Raw genomic sequence first — 21445 nt, 5'->3', positions numbered from 1 at the left:
CCCTTCGGCAGGCTCCGATCCCAGCCTCGGAGGCCCCAGCACCAGCCTTGCCACACGGCTGGCTCCGATGCCGGTCGTTGGTCCTGGCACCGGCCTAACCTCTCGGCAGGCTCTGATCCTGGCCTCGGAGGCCCGAGTAGCTCCTTGCCTCACAGCTGGCTCCGATGCTGGCCACTGGCCCCGGCACCGGCCTAACCCCTCGACAGGCTCCAATCCCGGCCTCGGAGGCCCCAGCACCGGCCTGGCCTCACGGCAGGCTCCGATGCTGGCCTCGCAGGCCCCGTCACCGGCCTAACACCTTGGCAGGCTCCGATCCCGGCCTCGGAGGCCCCAGCACCAGCCTTGCCTCACAGCAGGCTCCAATTCCGGCCTCACTGGCCCCAGCACCGTCCTAACCCCTCGGCAGGTTCCGGCCCTGGCCTTGGGGCCCCAGCACTGGCCTTGCCTCACGGCAGGCTCCAATCCCGGCCTTGCTGTCCCCGGCACCGGCCTAACCTCTCGGCAGGCTCCAATCCTGGCCTCTAAGGCCCCACCACCGGCCTTGCCTCACTGGAGACTCCGATCCCAGCCTCAGAGGCCCCAGTAGCAGCCTTGCCTCATGGCAGGCCCCGATGTCAGCCATTGGCCCCAGCACCGACCTAACCCCTCAGCAGGCACCGATCCCGGCCTCGGAGGCCCTAGCACTGGCCTTGCCCCACGGCATGATCCAATCCCGGCTTCACTGGCCCCAACACCGGACTAACCACTTGGCAGGCTCCAATCCCGACCTTGGAGGCTCCAGTACCAGCCTTGCCTCACGACAGGCTCTAATCCCAGCTTTGCTGTGTCCGTCGCCGGCCTCACCCCTCAGCAGGCTCTAATCCGAGCACTCTCTTCGCCCAACTATTTGTCCCACGTTCTCAAGGGTGCGTGGTGGCAGCATTCTACCTCTGGGGTCATTACTTCAAAGGTTCCAGGTGTAATTAGATCTCTGCCTCCCCTGAGTACTGGCCACTGCCATTGCCATTGCTTCCACCATTTCAAATCTTTCCCAAGCTCTTTTTCCACTCTGAATGTTGTCCAGTGTTCCTGAGCATGCGCGATGGTAGCATTCGACCTTTGGTATAATTTCTCAAAAAAAAAAATAAGGTTGGTAGGCTCCGATTTCTGCTCTCCTGCATACAAGTCTCCACCGCCAACGCGGAGAACGCTTTCAGCACCACCTTTCTCCTTGGTCTCTGCTAAAGTCTCTCTCCTTACAGGTGATGTCCAAGATTCTTAACAATGTAGAGAAGAAGCAGTCCTCCTTAGCAGGGAATTTTTCCAATAATTCCAGTTCATTTGGATAAGTTTCGTCTGCATCTCCAGTACCCTGGCATCCGCCACGGCCTCCTTGACCCCTCTCCGATATTTTCCTTTTTTCTTTTTCTTTTCCTTTTTTTACAGGGTCCTTCCAGGTGGAAAGGAGTTGCCTAGGGGTGCCCCGCCAGCGCCTGCCCACCCGCCCAGGGTCGGGGCCAGGGGCCTGGACCACAGGGTCTTTCCAGGTGGAAAGGGGGTCACCTAGGGGTGCCCCACCAGCGCCTGCCCACCCGCCCGGGGTCAGGGCCAGGGGCCCAGACCACAGGGACCTTTCGGGTCGAGAGGGGATCGCCTAAGGGTGCCCCGCCAGCGCCTGCCCACCCCATTTGATCAATATTTTTATATATGACATTTATAATCAGTTCTTGTAAGTGAAATCCTTTTTAAAAATCTCAAAAAGGCCGAGCGTGGTGGTGCACGCTTGTAATCCCCGCGCTTGGGAGGCAGAGAGGAGGATCACGCAGGTTCGAAACCAGCTGCGCTGGCTTAAGAGACCCTGTTTTCAAATAAATATAAAAAAAATAGGTCTGGGAGTGTAGCCTGGAAGTAGAAGGGTTTCCAGGAACCCCAGTACCACCAAAAAAAAAAAAAAAAAAAATCTCAAAAAGAACTCAGATTAGTATCTTTTATTGCTTTGTTTTGAGACAGTAGGTCTTATTTACTTTATAATATAAAGCAAATATTGACAAAAAATGGAATAAAAGCAGCTGAAACATTTACATAGCTGCACACAAAGGAATATTTGTGATAGTTTCATCTCTGTATCATTTTGAAGTAATGTATTATAAAGTAAATCCTTATCATTGATTACCAAATGGACATAAATATATTCTATACTACATAAAAACTACTTAAATTATATCTCTCAAAAGAATGCTACCTTAGAATATGTTCATGCAGTAGCATTTAAATTTTTTTTAAACTCCCTATTTTTTTTTTTTAATGCTGGGGATCAATCTCAGGGCTTCATGCAGAGTACAAAAATGTTCTATACACAAATGTTCTATCACTGAGCTACATCCAAATTTTATTTTTAAAAATTTGCATATTGGGCCGGGCGTGGTGGCGCACGCTTGTAATCTCCGCGCTTGGGAGGCGGAGACAGGAGGATCGCACAGGTTCGAAGCCAGCCGCGCTGGCTTAAGAGACCCTGTTTCCACATAAAATATAAAATAGGTCTGGGAGTGTAGCCCTGAGGTAGAAGGGCTTCCAGGAACCCCAGTACCACCAAAAAAAAAAAAAAAAAAATTTGCATATCAAACTCAATCAATCACTTAGCTAAACATGAGAAGGAGGGGGAGGGAATGGGATAGTAACTGGGCATATATGTCTCTAACATCTTCTACCCCATTAATATGTATGATTACAATGCACCAATAAATTTTTTTTTTAATTCTGGGTTTGAACATCATTTTAATAAACAAAGACATGATTGCTCCCTATACACCTCTCCTTCCCTAAGAGAGCCTGCTTGGCTCAGTTGCCATCTTGCCCTGTGATTTTGTTTTCCTTCTAGATAACCTTTCTTTTCTGGGCATCAGCACAACTCCCTAAGTCCCTTTTGAAAACAAACACATCCTTATTGCCATAGGAGCCATTCAACCTAGACATAAATTCAGCTGTGTTAGATGCAAGGTAGTGAAAGGTGAGCTCTGTGTTGAGAAAAATTTCTGTGCTTGTTTTAAAAGGTGTTTGACTTTAGAGAATGGCTGTTTGTTATTTTTTTTTTTAAATCATACTCCCTAGGAAGAACTATGGCAGCTTGAAAAGGGTAAAGCAATGGAAACAGGCCCCCACAATAACTACTGAGGAGCTTTTTATATCCAAAGTATGAATAAAAGAAAGGTTTCCAAGTGAGTAAAATTGTTTATACCTTCAAAAACCAAGGTCTGGTATGCAAGAAGGTACAATGGTCAAACAACAGTCTCTTTTTATAAATATTATATTGCATTTTATAAATATTTGTAAATATTATACTACAAATATTTTGTAGATTATCAGAGTATATAACTTTGCAATTTATTACTTGTCTACATAAATCCTTAACTTGATTTATTCAAAATATGTGCCTTTAAAGATAAATGCAAGTAGAATACTTCTTAGAACATTTAACCCTGAGAGACTGGATGCCATGTAAATATCAAAATTATTCCAGAATCTTACTGCAATCTGAAGGCATAAAACACAGATGTAAAAGTCAGTGATTCAGGTGTTGGGAGTGTGTCTCGGTGATAGAGGTCTTTCCTGGCATATGTGAGGCCCTGGGTTCTATCCCAGCACAGAAAAAAAAACCAAAGCAAATAAATCAGAAAATCCAAGGGAACTTCTTCAGACAAATACCCTGTAATACTCGGGCCAAGGGGGAACAAGGGTCTTATAAAACCACACACATTCTCCACATTAAAAAATACTGGATCTTTCCGGGCGTGGTGGCACACGCTTGTAATCCCTGAGCTTGGGAGGCGGAGACAGGAGGATCGCGCTGGTTCGGAGCCAGCCTTGCTGGCTTAAGAGACCCTCTTTCCAAATAAAATATAAAATAGGTCTGGGAGTGTAGCCCGGAGGTAGAAGGGCTTCCAGGAACCCCAGTACCACCAAAAAAAAAAAATAAATAAAAAATACTGGCTCTCAGCCGAGGCTGAGACAGGAGGATCATGGTTCTCGAACAGCTTCAGCTACTTAGTGATGCCCTTTGAAACTCAATGAGACCATGTTTCAAAATAAAGACTAAAAAATAGGGCTGGTGGTGTAGCTCAGAGGTATAATGTCCCTGGGTTTCATACCCAGTAGAAAAGAAAGAAGAAAGAAAGAAAGAGAGAAAGAGAGAAAGAAAGAAAGAAAGAAAGAGAGAGAAAGAAAGAAAGAAAGAGAGAGAAAGAAAGAGATAGGGAGGGAGGGAGGGAACTGAATCTCTAAAAAAAAATCTGTCATTGCAGCTCACCTAGCACATGCCCAAGTGCCACAGATAAGAAGTTCTGCTATTCCTGGGACTTTTATCTTCCACACATATGTTAGAAGGAAAAGAACCATTGACACACACACGTGTGTGTGTATGTGTGTGTGTGTGCGTGTGTGTGTGTGTGTGTGTGTGTGTTACTGGAGATTGAACTCAGAGGCATTTTACCTCTGGGCTATACCCCCAACCCTTTGTATTTTGAAATAAGATCTTGCTTTTGCTAAATTATTGCACTCTGGCCCCAAACCTACAATCCTCCTGTCTCAGCTTCCCAACTTCTGGGAATACAGGCATGTGCCACTGTGCCCAGCAGGCTAAATATTTTTTAAAGTAATTTCTAAGTCTCTTTTCTTCAGATGTATGTATGTATGTATGTATGTATGTATGTATGTATGTATGTATATATGCATGTATTTATTTATTTATTTGGTGGTACTGGGGTTCCTGGAAGCCCTTCTACCTCTGGGGTATACTCCCAGATCTGTTTTATATCTTTATTTGGAAACAGGGTCTCTTAAGCCAGCGCGGCTGGCTTTGAAACTGCGCCATCCTCCTGTCTCTGCCTCCCAAGTGCGGGGATTACAAGCGTGCACCACCATGCCTGGCTTCAGATGTTTTAATGTAGCTTTTTGTAGGTACTGTTGACAATACTATTGATCCAAAGAAAATAGCAGTGAAATGGCTGTTCAAGTTTTCCAGTTAAATTATTTGAACGTAGGTGCTGGTCTAAAAGTTTGACATCCTGATTTGAATAACGGCTGGAAAGACTATGACTTAATGGCATCAAGTAGCCCCTTGTGTGACGGATGTGTTCATTTCAGAATGTTTCCTAGAAGGATGACTATTGTAGGTGCTGATGGAGCCCCACCAGATCTTCTTTACCAGGCTGTTCTCAGTGCTGGCTGCTAAAGGCTCAGGGCGGCCTTTATCTGCAGAGGGCTATCCTCATTCAAAAGGGAGCCACCACGCTTCCTCTACCTGGCAGGCTATCCTTGCCCTCTGGGGAAGGCCCTGGCCAAGGACAGATGGATGGATTCAAAAGCTCCTGGGCCACTGTGGTACCACACTTGCTGCAGAGCTGCCCAGAAGAGGTGAGGGCAGGTTCAGCTGATCCTCCTCTTCAGCCTTTCCCAGAGCTCCAGCCTCACCGTGACCCAGGTTTCAGCTGACAGTGCTCCTTTGATGAATCAAATGAATGGGGAGTCTGTTGCAAACCGTGCATCTATAAAGCTCAAGGCAAGACTATGATGATTCTATATACCCACAGCAGTTTAAATGCTGAAGCAATACTGAAATGAAAAGCAAATGTAATAAACACTGCACTACCTTGACAGGATGAAGATTTGTCGTGGTGATAATTTTGTGCAGAGGGCCTGCCAACTTCGGGGGCAGTTTTGGTTCTTTATCTAGTCCCTGGGGTTTGGTGTAATAATCCAGTCTCTCTCGAGGAAAGAAATTGTTGATTATAGTCACACAGTCATGTTGACCTTTTAAGAGAAAAGTAGAAAAGTTTTAATTTTATTATTAAACACAGGCATTGGAATTTTTTTCATTATGTTACTGTTACCTTATAAAGTAACATGCATAAATATCTTCATTTTTTAGGAAAGGAGAGGAGGAAGAGAGGTAAAACAGAGAATTTTTAGAACTATTCTAAAGCTAAGGACGATGGCACACACTTGTAATCCCAGCACTTAGTAGGCTGAGATAGGAAGATTGCAATTTCAAGACCAGCCTCAGCAGCTAGCAAGATTCTGTTTCAAAATAAAAAATAAGCCGGGTGTGGTGGTGCACGATTGTAATCCCCGCGCTTGGGAGGTGAAGACAGGAGGATCGTGCAGGTTGGAAGCCAGCTGCACTGGTTTAAGAGACCCTGTTTCCAAATTAAAAATTACAAAATAGGTCTGGGAGTGTAGCCCGAAGGTAGAAGCATTTCCAGGAACCCCAGTACCACCAAATGAATAAATAAATAAATAATATAAAAAATAAGAAGGGTAGAACTGGGTGTGGTGGCGCACGCTTGTAATCCCAGCATTCAGAAGGCTGAGACTGGAGGATCGCGGTTCACGGACAGCCTCAGCTACTTAGTGAGGCCCTCTGCAACTCAGTGAGACCATGTTTCAAAATAAAGAATAAAAAAAAAAAAAGGGCAGGGGTGTAGCTTGGAGGTCGAATGCCTCCAGACCCGCAAAAAAAAAAAAAAAAAAAAAAAAAAAGAAGGGTTGGGGTATAGCTTGGAGATATGCCCCTGAGTTTAATCTTCAGTATCAAGAGAAAGAGACAGAGAGAGGGGGGGGGGGGAGAAAGAAAGGAGAGAAGGAGAAGCATTTGAAAGCAGAAAAATAATCTTTCAAAGATATAGAATCCAGCCAAACATGATGGCACATGACTGTAATCCCAGTACTTGGGAGGCTGAAACAGGAGAATCACAGGTAGATGACAGCATCAGCAAGTACAGAGACTCTCAGCTACCTAGCAAGACCCTATTTCAAAAAAAATAAAAATAAAAAGGGCTTGGAGGTGTAGCATGGAGGTAGAATGCCCCTGGGTATGTGTAAACACACACACACACACACACACACACACACACACACACACACACCACACACTTTCTCTCTCTCTCTTCAATATATATGAAGATTGTGTGGATCAAAAGAAGCAGTATTCAAGTTAAAATTGAATCTAAAGCATTTTATAGAAATCATTACTTTTTGTGAGTGCATGTGGGAATGGAACCCGAGGGGCATTCTACCTCTGAGCCACACCCCTAGCACTATTTTTTTTTACTTTTTAATTTTGAAATAGGGTCTCATTGAGTTGTAAAGGGCCTCACTTATATATGCACAAAATTTAAACATATTCTATGTAAAGTATTTCAGTAAAACATTGTGTCATTTTAACATCTTATTTTTTCAGCAAGTTCTGATCAAAGACTAGCTGTTCCTAACACTCTAGTTGGCATTAAAGAAAAAACAAATGTAAGTTTTTGTACTTAAAATAAGTTCACACTTTTGTTTTTGGTACCATTTGCCATAAATGCAACAAGCAACTAAAGAACAACATTTTTCCTTAGTATTATATTAGTCATTAATCTTACCAAACTAATTCAGTCTCCCCTCTGTATTTGAGAAAGCTTGGCCTCTTTGTGAAAAAGCCTCTCTTGTATGTGTGCGTTTTGCTCCCATTATCTTAGAATACACATTACAGCTTCTCAGAAATCTCCAAGCCACTACCCTGCACCATCTCTAGCACCGCACTGGTTCTGCAGAAGCAAATCCTTCCCTGGAAGTTGTTGGCCTGAAGCTGTGTTCCTCTCTGGGAAAACAGGCAGAAGCTGCAGGGCACACTGAAGGGCGCACGCTCCCTCCAAGGAGACACCTCTTCCCCCTCTGTCTGAGGAGGGACTAGTGAGGTGAGTCCTGGGAGAGTTGCCCTGGCTGCTGCTCCTGAGTGGGTCTGCCAAGAGCTGCATGGCTCCTGCCCTCCCAGGGGATGGCCTTGGGAGAATCTGCCTGATCCTACCTACCTACGGCAGGTAGTCCACAGGGGGACTGCACTGTGGCCAGCTGGACTGGCACATGAGGCTAGCGGAAGGCTCGCTTGCCCCGGGGTGTCCTGGGAGCATGTGGCGGGGGCAGGGCAATTCCCCCTTTTTGGTTGCTCGTGGGCCCACAGGCATAGAGACTATACCACTTCCTCTCCTGCTCACCAACACTAGGGGCTTCACCTGGCTGCTTAGGAAACTCAGAGCCAAGTGCCCAAAGCAACTCCAGGATGCCACAGTACTCCAATAGATGGGTTCCTGGACTGGAAGTACTGACATCAACCACAACAGTTACAACCACAACCACAGCTCAAAAAATAACAGCCCCGGAGCAGATTCTACTGCAGTATAGAAAGACTTCCAAGAATCACAGAGAGATTCCAATATAAAAATTATTAAACAAACTGAAAGAGGTAATTCTGTTAACTACTGAGAACTAAATTAGTAACATAGATCAAGTGCATGAAATAAATTTCTCAAAACAGAGCACAATTAAAAGATACAAATCATTATGGAAGAGAGAAAAGAGCTGGAGAGAGCCAGTAAGTCTAATAGCAAAAAAAAATATAGAAATCCCAAAGAGAAAAAAGAATTGAAAGAGTATTAAGCAAATGACAGAAGAAATGTACATCATTTGAAAAGAGAATTGTAGTGATCACAATATGATTTTTGGTATTTCTTACTACCATTAAGTACCAAACCACCAGTTCCTCTCTCTCTCTATCAGAAAGTTCCATTGTCTACATCTTGGGGAAAAAGCAAACACTAGAAGTTTGTAACAAGAATTTTAAATAAGCCAAGGTTCTCTGTTAAGGAAATGACCATGTTTGTTTCTAAGATCTTCAAGAAGAGAGTAAAATGATCTTACGCCATGTAAATCTCCTAATGCTAGTGGGGTTATGTGCATGACAGTACAAAATCAATAAAGGCAACTCTTTTTTGTGGTACTGAAGATTGAACCCAGGGGCGTTCTATCTCTGAGCTACACCTCCAGCCCTATTTTTTATTCTTTATTTTGAAACAAGGTCTCACTGAGTTGTGTGAATTTACAACTGTACATGAAGAAACTCCAGAAGGTACACATTCTTCCTTAACACAACCAACACCTAGATTCAATGAAGGCCTTATGTTCCTATAAAAAAAAAAAAAAAAGTTGTTTCAAAGTATGTTATTAAACCAGGTGTGGTGGTGCACACTTGTAATCCCAGTACTTAGGAGGCTGAGGACAGCCTCAGCTACTTAGTGAGGCCCTCTGCAACTCAGTGAAACCTTGTTTCAAAATAAAGAATAAAAAAATAGGGCTGGAGGTGTAGCTCAGAGGTAGAATGCCCCTGGGTTCAATCCCCAGTACCACACAAAAAAGTCATCAAATATATCAAATTAGATATAGGAAGATGTGAATATAATAGGGCCAGAGGAAATCTCATCAATCCCCTAACTAGTACAGTAAAAAAAAAAAAAGGACATATCTATACATAAAAATATCTGATATATACTAATGACAGTTATTAGAAGAGAGTTTAATATTATACTGCTTTGTTTGTGGTGCTGGGGATTGAACCCAGGGGCATTCTACATCTGAGCTACACCCCGAGCTCAATTTTTTTTTGTTGTTGTTGTTCTTTATTTGAAACGGGGTTGTCTCACTAAGTTGAGAAAGCTGGCCATGAACCAGGTCCTCCTGTTATAGCCTCCCAAGTACTGGGATTACAAGCCCAGCTATATTACACATTTTTGAAAAAATATTTTTCTGTTTTTCAAGACCAATCTTTTTCATTCTAGGTAGTCTCCAGATTGTTTTTATATTTTAACTACTCTGTTATAGTTATAGTTAGAGTGATATATTATTTACAAATATAATTCTTACTTGGTAATGGTTAGATTTTTGCAACTAAAGTTTTACAGAAAATGCTATTGGGGAAAAGTACATCATTGTGTGCTAGTATGACAAAAACTACACCTGAGTCTTTCAGACTGCAAAGGTTCACTGACATATCCTGGTAAAACTGTTTAATTTCAAAGATGAACAACAAAAAAATTACAAAAAAACTAACTGAATTCTTATTTGCAGAATGAGAATTTAGGGGACTGTGCAATAACTTTGACATGTGACTGATAGAAACTGATAGAATCGTGAATCTAACCACAATATGACTCACATTTCAGAAAGATCAGTTGTGATGAGTTTCAAAGGATATGCAACTGCTATAACTTCTTTAAGAAAGTCCTCTAACCAAAACCTAAATTAGACCAGAGATCTCAAGTTGAACAGAGAGAAAGGCAAGGAGCAAGTGGAGAGTTAGGCAGACAATTAACCTAAATGGGTGCAAACAGAATGTCATACTCTTGACAACATAATTGAGAGAAAAGCAACATCCTGTCAATGACATTCTAATAAATAGCAGATGGTACTAAAAATACTAAATTCTATCAGCAAAGTTCACAGCTAAGAGAATGACAGGCACAGACTTGGATGATGTAGTGGAGGAGGTAGAAAGGTCTATAACCTGACAAGGCAAAATTAGAGAAAGTAAAAAAACATGTTACAAGGATTTTATCTTGCTGGGGATTGCTAAATGGGCAAATACAGTGCCTTATGAATGGCAGGCTACTGGGCCAATCACAGTAACACACACACACACACACACACACACACACACACACACACACAGCAATAACCAAGGAAACTGGTGAGTACAAATGAAGTAAAAGACAAGGAATGAACCAAGTTTATAAGTATATTAAATGTATAGAAGCTAAATATTTGATAAAAGAAAGAGACTATCATTTTAGATTATGAAAACAGAACTCACCTATATATTTTTAAGTGACACTCCTAAATCGAAATAATATAGATTGAAAATAAGAAGATAGGCAAAGAGGTTACTGACAAATGCAAAAAAAAAAAAGCAAAAAGAAAGGCTATACCTGAAAAAAGTGGAACTAAGGAATGCAAAAAGACAATGATATTATCCATTGATAAAACTTAATACCATCTTAAAAAGTAAAAATAAAAAGCATTTTCACTAAAAACAGAAAAGACATGCAAATTATCAGTATTATTTCTTAATTTAAATCAGACAATAATTCAAATAGAAAATAAAATGAAACTAAATAGCTAAAAAATCCAGGAGACTAATAAAAATGACAAGAAAGAATATAGAAATCAAAAGCTTTTCTCTTTTTTACCCATAACCAGCTAGAAGTGGCAGAGTGTGGCGTAGTCGTTAAGATTTTTCCTTACAACCTGAATGGTAACTACAAGTAACTTCAACTTTTTAAAAAATAACTGATATTAAAGAATCTATTACTGTTAAAAGACCAAAAATAAAACAACCCCACAAAAAACATGGAAAGGTATATATACTATTTATTTGGATGAGAAGTACTAAGATCAATTAATGTTTATTGTCTGTACATACTTATATGACCATTTAATAAAGAAGTCAACTTAACACAAAGTTAGTATTTCAATACAGTGGGAAAATGTTCTGTGTTTGAATAAATGGTGTTATCAAAGTTGGCTATTATTATTATTATCAAAGTTGGGTGGGAACAGACTTTAAAGCAATAAATTCTAAAAGTGCATCATTAAAAATCTCAAAGATAAGAGAATACTTGTATAAGCCCTTAGTCAAAAAAAAAAAAAGTCTATCAAGACAAGAAGTATGGGAGCTATAAAAAATACATATGACTACTTAAACATAAACTTTCAGAGGCAAAAGTCCTTATAAATAATTAAAGGAAAAATAAAACTGGTATAAAATATCTGAGACACAACTGATAGAGAAAGGGTTAATAGGCATAAAATACATAAAGCTTCTCCAAATGATGAGAAAAAGATGGCCCAAAATGGTTAAATATTTGTAACTAAAGTTTACAATAAATGCTATGGGGAAAAATACATTACTAAAGTACATAACGTAGCTATTGAAATACTGAATTCATTTATACTTACTGGGGCGAGAGAGACTTCCATGTTGCACTGGTAAACGAAGAGAACAAGTTGCAAGGAATATTTCCGGTATGACTAATCACAGTTATTAAAAAAAAATGTCAAGAATGTTTTATGTGTGTACATACTGATCCACTTGAAGGAAATAAGAAGGGGAGAGTGACATTTTAAGGTCTAATTATTTGGAAAACATAATTTTAACTGAAAGAGTGCAATATAATTTTATGTCTGTGAAACTAGTCTAACTAGATTAAAATATTGTTTTAGAAAGGGACTATGGACAACTTCTACTTTAGATTTTTGTTAATATTGTAGTAAAAAAAAAAAAGGGATATGCATATTGTTTTAATGGCAGAAAGGACAGGCTCCTTCATTTCTAATCCCATGACCTTGGGGCAGTTAACCACTGTCTGAGCTCTATTTATTTTACCATGTCTCACCGTGGGCATAGTAAAAACTTGTAGAATTTAAAAAAAAAATACTTTGGAGATCACCTAATTCCTCTGCTTCATCACACTGATAGATCAGAAACCTGAGGTCCATGGAAGTGCTGAGATTTGTCCATAAACCTAATTAGCAACAGGCATGCACTAAAATACAACTCTCCAGATTCTTAGTTTAATATTGTTTTCCTACTGCATTGACACCCTGATAATTTGCTCAGAAGTGAGTTCAAAACAACTCTGGTATTCCCAATTGAGAGAGAAAATATTTCTCAGAAACGTGTACAGCGAGACCATATCTTTCTCAAGTCCTCCTGAAATTAAATTAAAATAAAAGAAGAATATTTGTTCTTACAAAGCTGTCAAGGTAACTGGGTGAGCGCCTTCTTAAAGGAAGCTACTATTTGTTTTAAGAAAGTTAAATAATAGAATGTAACACGATATATAGTTACCATTATCGATGCCTGGCTAATTCCCACTGTATCTCAGCTTGAATGTAATTTCTCTGAAATACCCTTGGAATGGGATAGATGGTCTCGAGTGTCCATGTATTCCTATGAAACTCTTATCTTCTCCCTTGCAAGTACAGTTTCTCACTGTTTATCACTGATTTTGTCTTTGCCTGCCCTGAAAGCACGTACTGTCTCTGCCTTATTGACTGCTATAACCAGGTCACCTACACTGATACTCGGTAAATGGGTTGTAAACATTAAGGATTTGTTTAATGAATTATAGGTCACAAGGCCAATTACTGTGTACCCAATAAACCAAATGTTTCTATCTTTGCTTTTCTATCAGTGTACTATCTTAACTGCCAGTTCAATGAGGCCCAGAATTCCAATGATCAAGCTTTTGTTCTTAGTCTCTCCTGAACTCCTATATTATATCCAGTAGCAGGATTCCCATGCCAAGAATCACTGCAGGCACAAAGTATTTATTTGCGGCTGATGAAGATGATAATGAATCAGCTGGATATTACTGTCTGTTACTTCTTCCTAAGAAAGAATTGTTTTATTGTTGTCATTATTATTACAGTAACTGATACTATTTGTTTAGTGCTACATGTAAAGTCCTTTAAATCTGTCGCTTTTTTAAATCCTTAAAGTGACCCTATAATTGCCAGGTGAGGTGGTGCAAACCTGTGATTTAGATACCAAGGAGGCTGAGGCAAAGAGAACCATGAGTTTAAGGCCAGCCTGAGTAACTTAGACTCTGATAAAATTTTAAAAATGGACTGGGGAGCCAGGTGTGGTGGCGCACGCTTGTAATCCCAGCACTTGGGAGGCTGAGACAGGAGGATCACACAGGTTCGAAGCCAGCCTCAGCTACTTAATGAGGCTCTCAGCAACTTAGTGAGACCCTGTTACCAAATAAAATATAAAATAGGGTTGGGAGTATATCCTGGAGGTAGAAAGCCCCTGAGTTCCACCTCCAGTACCACCAAAAAAAAAAAAAAAAAAAAAAAAAATTGGACTGGGATGTAGCTCAGAGGTAGAATGCTCCTGGGTTCAATTCCTCATTATCATGAAAAACAGAAATTTTACATTGAAGAAACAAAATCAAAATCATTAAAGACCTTGTTATTAAATGGTCCAGTCGGTATTTAAATTAGGATTGCTGACTTAATAGAACATCTTCTTAAACATTAGATTAAGTTATTTTCATTAGAGAAATATATATTTGTTCAAAGCACTTCAGGTTAAACAGCCCTATTTGTATCTCACAAAATATTAATTCAATATGCTGTTTATTTTCCCCAAAATGTCAAAAGACATTTCATTACATGACATAGAGGAAACTGTAAACATTTTATGTATGTATATATGGATGCATGCATGTATGTATGTATGTATGTATTTTGCAGTACTGCGGATGAAACCCAGGGGCTTTCTACCCCTAAGTGACACCCTCAGCCCTATTTTTTATTCTTTATTTTGAAACGGGGTCTCACTGAGTTGCAAAGGGCCTCACTAAGTAGTTGAGGCTGTCCAACAACCTTGATCCTCCTGTCTCAAACTCCCAAATGCTGTGATTACAAGAGTGCGCCACCACGCCCAGCTTAACATTTTAATTTTTAAAAAATAACACAACAGAATTTTCACTCTGAGAAGCAAAGTGACATACATAAATTTGTGTGTGTGGTACACATGGTACTGTTAATTGAACCCAGATGCATTCTACCTCGAGGAGCTACACCCCAGCCCTATTTTCTAATTTTTATTTTGAAACAGGGTTTCACTAAGTTTTAGAAACCCTCACCAAGTTGCTGAGTCCGGTCATAATCCTCCTGTCTCAGCCTCCTGAGTAGTGGGATTACAGGCATGCACTTACCACTCCTGACTGATATTTTTTTTCCAAAAAGGAAAATTTGAAAATAAGTAATAGAAAACTATAACAAAAACTTACCCACAAAAGCTGCCATCTGTGCTGCTGTTCTTCCCACAGAATTGACAACATCTGTCTCTGCACCAGCTTCCAGCATCGCCCACGTGATGTCTTTATTACCTGGAGTCAAAGGAAATACATTTGTTAACATTAAGAAATTAATGATTTAAACACTTTCTTCAACTATATCTGCATGTCTCCCCTCTACTTACTTTTATCTTTCCATCATGTGACTATATTCATTTCTTCCAAAATAGTTATCAAAATTATGATAAGTAAAATGCTACATATAGAACCTACTTAAAACTGACTATATTTTCTGGAAAATAAGTCAGACAAAAAAATGGCCTGCAATTGATAACACTTTAAAATAAAGCAAAATACATTTTCTTAAAGATAATACTAAGTATAAACTCAAAATAGAAGAGAAAAATAAATAAAAATCCTTCTTTAATATCCAATAAACTCATTTTATCCTTCATGCATGTAGGCTCTGAAATAACTTAAACTACTGGGGACCTATTTTTCTATAGGTTTTTCTATCTAAACAGCTATACCTACTCAAGTTACAATCTTTCACTAAGGGAATCATTACAGGTATTTTAGTATTATAAACTAGTTAGTGCTGGGTATGGTGGCACACGCTTGTAATCCGAGTACTTGGGAGGCTTAGGGAGGATCTCAGTTTGTGGCCAGCCTCAGGTACTTAGTGAGGACATTGTGAAAATTAGAATAAAAATAGGGCTGAGAGTATAGCTCAGGGGTAGAATGCCACTGGCTTCCATCTCCAGTGATATAGAAATAAATAAACTAACTACAGTTAGTGAACATCATTTTCAATTCTTTTATGCAAGTTTGAACCATGATTTCCTTAGGAATGGTTCTTGGAAAATATAGATGGACTGAAGGTTAAACATACTGTAAATGCCACGCTGCCTTCTGCCAAGGCCAGACTGAAATGCACTCCCAAAACAATACAAAACTTTCCTGGGCATTATCACTTTTTGAATCTTTGCCAGTGTAAGTATAAAATGATAATTTATTGTTCTAATTTGAATTTGTTTGTTGCTGAAAATATTTTATGTTTATTAGCCAGTTGTGTTTCTTTTGTTCTGTCCAACTTTCTATTGCAATATTTATCTTTTTAAAATTGATTTATAAGAGCTGCTTATATATAGCAACATGGCCTTTTAAAATATGCAATAAGGCCGGGCATGGTGGCGCACGCTTGTAATCCCCGCGCTTGGGAGGCGGAGACAGGAAGATCACGCAGGTTCGAAGCCAGCCGCGCTCACTGGCTTAGGAGACCCTGTTTCCAAATAAAAATGTAAAAATAGGTTTGGGAGTGTAGCCTGGAGGTAGAAGGGCTTCCAGGAACCCCAGTACCACCAAAAAATATATATATATATATATATATATATATATATATATATATATGCAATAAACATTTTTCTTCAGTTTTCATTTTTATCCTAATTCTATTTATGTTAGAATCTGTGTATGATAATGTTTAAATTTTATATAGTCAAACTAGTGGACATTGTCCTTTTTGAATTCTGTATTTTATATAATGCTTAGAAATGTTTTAATGTTCCAGGATTACAAAAATCCAGATGACTGCCTTTAAAATACAAGTTTGTAGCCAGGTGTGGTGGCACAAGCATGTAATCCCAGCAGTACTTAGGAGGCTGAGATAAGAGGATTGCAGATTCCAGGACAGCCTCAGCAAATAGTGAGACTCTCATCAACCTAGTGAGACCCTATTTCAAAATAAAAGTAAAAAACAGGGCTGTGGGTTGTAGCTTAGAGGTAGAATGCCTCTGGCTTTAATTACCAATACCACAAAAGAAATGAACAAGCAAACAAACAAATAATAAATTCATTATATTACATCTTAATTTTCTTAAAAATCTGTGACAATCACAGATAACGTCACTTAATTTTGGATGACATTACTCATATGTCTTTATCCAGCAAATCGTAAAAAATATGAATAAGTACTTTCTAAATGGATGATCACAGTAAGTACATAAATTTCAATGAGGCAAACAGACAGCTTTATCATAGCAACTATTTGATCAAGAGAACAAAGAAGTGTTCACTTCAAAATAAAGTCACAGAACATCAAAGGAACCACCAACTGAATAGGCTCCATGTCCTCATTCTACCAAAATATATTGTCAACATAAAGAACCTATTGATTTTAGTCTCTTCAGAAATATATGATCAAGCTAAGCACAGTGGTGCACACTTGCAGTCCCAGTACTTTGGTGGTTGAGACAGGATCACAGGTTCAAGGCCAGCCTCAGCTACTTAGTGAGGCCCTCTGTAACTTAGTGAGACCCTATTTCAAAAGAAATAATAAAATAGGCCTCGGGGTGTTGCTTGGATGTAGAATGCCCCTGGGTTCAAACCCTAGTACCACAAAAAAAAGAAATACATGATCAAATTATCTATTTATTTTATACATTATAGCTTTTCAAAATCAATTCCCATCATTCCTTTCCACAACACTCAATCATAGTATTACTAAAATAAAAATGCATTGAACTTAAATATCCATCTACCTAAAACCAGTTTTTATAGTAACTTATATTAAGAGAGTAAATGTGGAAGTTCACCAGAAAGTGCAGCAAACATGAGGGCTGTGTACCCATGTTCATGCTGATGGCAGTTGACGTCAGCTCCATGTCGCAGGAGTAATTTGCACATATCAAGTTTTCCTTTATAGGCTGCATGCATTAGAGGAGTCATTCCATTCTTTAATAGAAAAAAAGTAGTCAAATATTTACCTTTTCCTGACTCATGAACATGAATTAATAAAATCATCTTTTCAAACTGTGAGTTTTATTTTCATTTCTCCACTTGGATCGTTCATAAACTTCCAAAAAAGGATTTTATCAGCTTAGTGTTTTTTTTAGTTTTTTTTTTTTTTACAGATTACCATACAAATTCAGAGAGAAGTGCTTAACCTCACATGACAAGTCCTTCGGAGGGGCCAGGATCAGAGCCCAGGTTTTCCCAGGAAGGCTCTGGTCTCTATCATACGCATTTAGCTCCTAAAGAAACAAATTAGCAAATAGATAAAACATGTAATTTATAACTGAAAGAAATCCTTGATGCAAACAGAATGCCTATCAAGGAGAAAGCAGAAAAAAGACAATATATCCATAAAAGGGAATACTATAAAGCTATTAAATATATTAGTTCACATATGCCAACTGAATTGAAAAAAACTTCCATGAATTATTGCCAATGAGAAAAAGATATAGGGAACATTTACTATATGGTTTCTTTTTTAAAACAAGGAGCCCCCAAAATCACATAATATTTTAATCATATTATCATTTGATCATATATGACTATATCAAATGGAGAAATGGTTAGTAATATTTGCATGAGGCTACACTGTTTGGCTTCCATATGTTCTATACATATCCAATGAAACAGTCAACCTTATATGTACTCGGCCCTACCAGGATAAATGAATAGGCTGTTTATTATAAGTGAATTTTCTCAGTAATCCAGATAAACCTCTCTAAGGGCTAGAATGCTAGTGTTGTTTAGGATGAAAACCTTCCTGAAACATAATCCCTTACTTTAAAAAAGAATCTTAGAATGCTACCATAGTTTGAATTGTCCTTGATGATTCCAGGCTGCTATTCTTACCCCCTCATCCTGTTAACACAGTGACACACCATTCTTAGCGAGTAGCTGACAGGAGAGTTATAGGGAGGCCAGGACTTCTCAGGTGTTGTACAAGGGGCAACTCAGTGGAAGTAATCAATGTTTCTTGAAAGGAAGAATGAAAAAATAAGGAGATTATAACAAGACTTCTTTAATAGGGTGTTTTCACAGGAATGAAATATTGAGAGGGGAAGGGACGCTGGTGGAGGTGCCTGGAATCTCATTGTACACAGGCAGCCAATGGAGTGTTTTAAGGAGAAGAAATGTCCTGCATGGTCATAGTCCTTGAATGAGGCAACCATGGGTTAAGGGCAAAGGGCAGCCTCAGTGGATGAAGCACCCTGCACATAAAAGCACAGTGTTTGTGTGAGGGGAGGGCATAGTACTATCAGGGTCACCACAAAGAAGCACTCAGCTATTTCTTCTACAAGTCTTTGGGATTCAGACTTCAATGGGAGCATTCAGCATTTTCTGTTCATCCAGCACAGGTGGGCAGCCATCATTCTGCCATCCCATCCTGCACCCACAGCTCTTAAGAATGAATCATTATGAGACTACAGAACCGTCCTGTCACTTAAAAAAGGGTTAAGTGCACATATGAATACATCATTATGAATCTTACTACCATATACAACTATAATACACCAGTGAACATTTTTAAATAAAGTTGAAAAGCTCTTGATATAATGTAATAATTTGCTTAAGAGCAAAGGAGACGAGCAAAGCTTTTGTATCTTACATTGCAAATCTTGCCCATTTTTTTGTCTCTCTGTTGGTCACTTCTGCCTGTGTTACCTGTCTGCCTCCCTCTCTTTCACATGACTCCTTTTCCTCTAGTTTTAAATTTTCTCTCTTGTTCCTTCTCGTTTATCAACTATCACCTTAGCAGAAATTTTATTTTAGAGGTAACCAATCAAAGAGCTTCTTTCCGAAAAGGTAAAGAGTTACCTCAATGCTTACACAATCTCTGAATCTGTTTGTTGTATCTGTGCAGTGCATATTTTCCCCTAGCAAATTCAATCCTGTGCTGGGCATTCTGCATATTAGAAAACAAACTTTCGCCGGGCGTGGTGGCGCACGCGTGTAATCCCCGCGCTGGGGAGGCTGAGACAGGAGGATCGTGCAGGTTCGAAGCCAGCCTTGGCTACTTAGTGAGGCTCTCAGCAACTCAGTGAGACCCTGTTTCCAAATAAAATAGAAAATAAGTCTAGGAGTGCAGCCCTGAGGTAGAAAGCCCCTGGGTTCCATCCCCAGTACCACACAAAAAATAAATAAATAGAACAAACTTTTGTTAAATCATGAGTTTAAAGTAGGTTTTCATAGACTTGTTTATCACATATACTTTATCTTAGTTCAATTTTGCATTATACCAATTTAGAATTGCACAAAGGATATTATAGAAATATTTAACTTTTTAAATACAATATTTAACTTTTTTTTGTGTGTGTGTGTGTGTGGGGGTTCTGGGGATGGAACCCAGGGGCAAATTCGACCTCCAGGCTACACCCCCTGCCCTGTTTTTTATTCTTTATTTTGAAACCGGGTCTCACTAAGTTATGGAAGGCCTCACTATATAGCTGAGGCTGTTCCCAAACCGCGATCCTCCAGTCTCAGCCTCCTGAATGCTGGGATTACAAGCGTGCGGCACCACGCTCGGCTAAAATAGTTAACTTTTTATAGTACTGCAAATTGAACCCAGGAGCAGCCAGCTACTGAGCTACCACACCAGACCTTCCCATTTTTTTATTTTGAGACACTGTCTCACCAAACTGCCCAGGGTGACCTCAAACTTGCAATCTTCCTGCCTCGAACTTAAAGAGTAGTTTTGGATTACAGGTGTGTACCACAGAGTCTGGCAGGAAGTTATACATCTTGAGGGCAATGATCACTATGTGTTATTTTGGTTCTAGTGCTATTTTGTATGGAAATATTTCAATGGACCATGAAAAACAGTGATATTAATAAGTTCTGATGTTCCATAGAGATATAAAGCCACCACACTATAAATTTTCTAGTCTTTCCAGTGTTTGTATACTATTTCAGTGTAAATATCAAGAAAAGGAAGTGAATAAACTGCTAAACAGCTAATCTAAAAATAAATTTGGCAAATAAATTTAAAATGGCATGTCCCAGAAAAACTTAGTATCAGAGAGAAAATTAAAATAATGAACGACCATCTCTGTTTAAATTAGAAAAGAACTGATGAAGGCTCATGTAATGTTATCATATGCAATTTATGTTTTCTAAGAAGCACTTTTTTTTTTCAGTACTGGGGATGGAACCAAGGGGCATTCTACCTCCAAGCTACACCCCCAGCCCTATTTATTATTCTTTATTTTGAAACAGGGTCTCACTGAATTGCAAAAGGCCTAAGTAGCTGAAGCTGTCCTCGAACCACAATCCTCCTATCTCAGCCTCCCAAATGCGGGGATTACAATCGTGCGCCACCATGCCCCACAAAGGACTTCATTTTATATGTAACATCTCAGTTTATATCATCTTAGTTTATATCATCTTAGTTTATATCATCATAGTTTATATCATCTCAGTTTATATCTTAGAAACCACAATGTTTCTACCCCCCTCCATTTTTAATATTTCTGAAGTCCAGATGAGCTTTTAAGTCTATGGCATCTTAGACCCAATGAAATGATGGAGTAAAAATTCTTATCTCTTTGTCATTTCTCAAAGATAAACTTGAAAGAAGTCTGTTTAATTGAATTGTGTGAAAAATGAGCTTTAACTATTCTATAAAGGCAACCTTAAAAACAATTGTGTGTGTGAAACCAGGCGTGGTGGTGCACGCTTGTAATCCCAGCATTTGGGAGGCTGAGACAGGAGGATTGCTCACAGACAGCCTCAGCTACTTAGTGAGGCCCTCTGTAACTTAGTGAGACCCTGTTTCAAAATAAAGAATAAAAAATAGGGCAGTGGGTGTAGGTTGGAGGGCGAATTTCCCTGAGTTCCATTCCTAGACCTGCAAAAAAAAAAAAAAAAAAAAAAACAACAGTGTGTGTGTTTGTTTGCGTGTATGTGTGCACGCACACGATAGGGCTGGACCTGAGGTTACTCTACCTCCGAGATACAACCGCAGCCCTATTCTTTACTTTTATATTTTTTTGGAAAATAGGATT

The 21445-nt window shown here is 39.4% G+C and overlaps 1 protein-coding gene across 2 annotated transcripts in view; it reads right to left on the bottom strand.

Annotated features, from left to right (window-relative positions):
- The window catches only part of ANKMY2 (ankyrin repeat and MYND domain containing 2), a gene marked incomplete at both ends in the record, with an annotated part of 47611 nt that overhangs the window by 13455 nt on the left and 12711 nt on the right, over nucleotides 1–21445 (bottom strand). For both annotated transcript variants that reach the window (XM_080701768.1, XM_080701769.1), the window contains 3 exons: nucleotides 5624–5784; nucleotides 14646–14744; nucleotides 17246–17384. In XM_080701768.1, coding sequence (XP_080557894.1) covers nucleotides 5624–5784; nucleotides 14646–14744; nucleotides 17246–17384 — 399 coding nt within the window. The remainder of the gene's footprint in view (nucleotides 1–5623; nucleotides 5785–14645; nucleotides 14745–17245; nucleotides 17385–21445) is intronic.

This window comes from Muscardinus avellanarius (genome assembly GCF_963383645.1).
Source record: "Muscardinus avellanarius genome assembly, chromosome: 9".
Taxonomy (NCBI): Eukaryota; Metazoa; Chordata; class Mammalia; order Rodentia; family Gliridae; genus Muscardinus; species Muscardinus avellanarius.
Note: the sequence above shows the minus strand (reverse complement) of the source record. Positions and strands in the feature narration are given on the sequence as shown.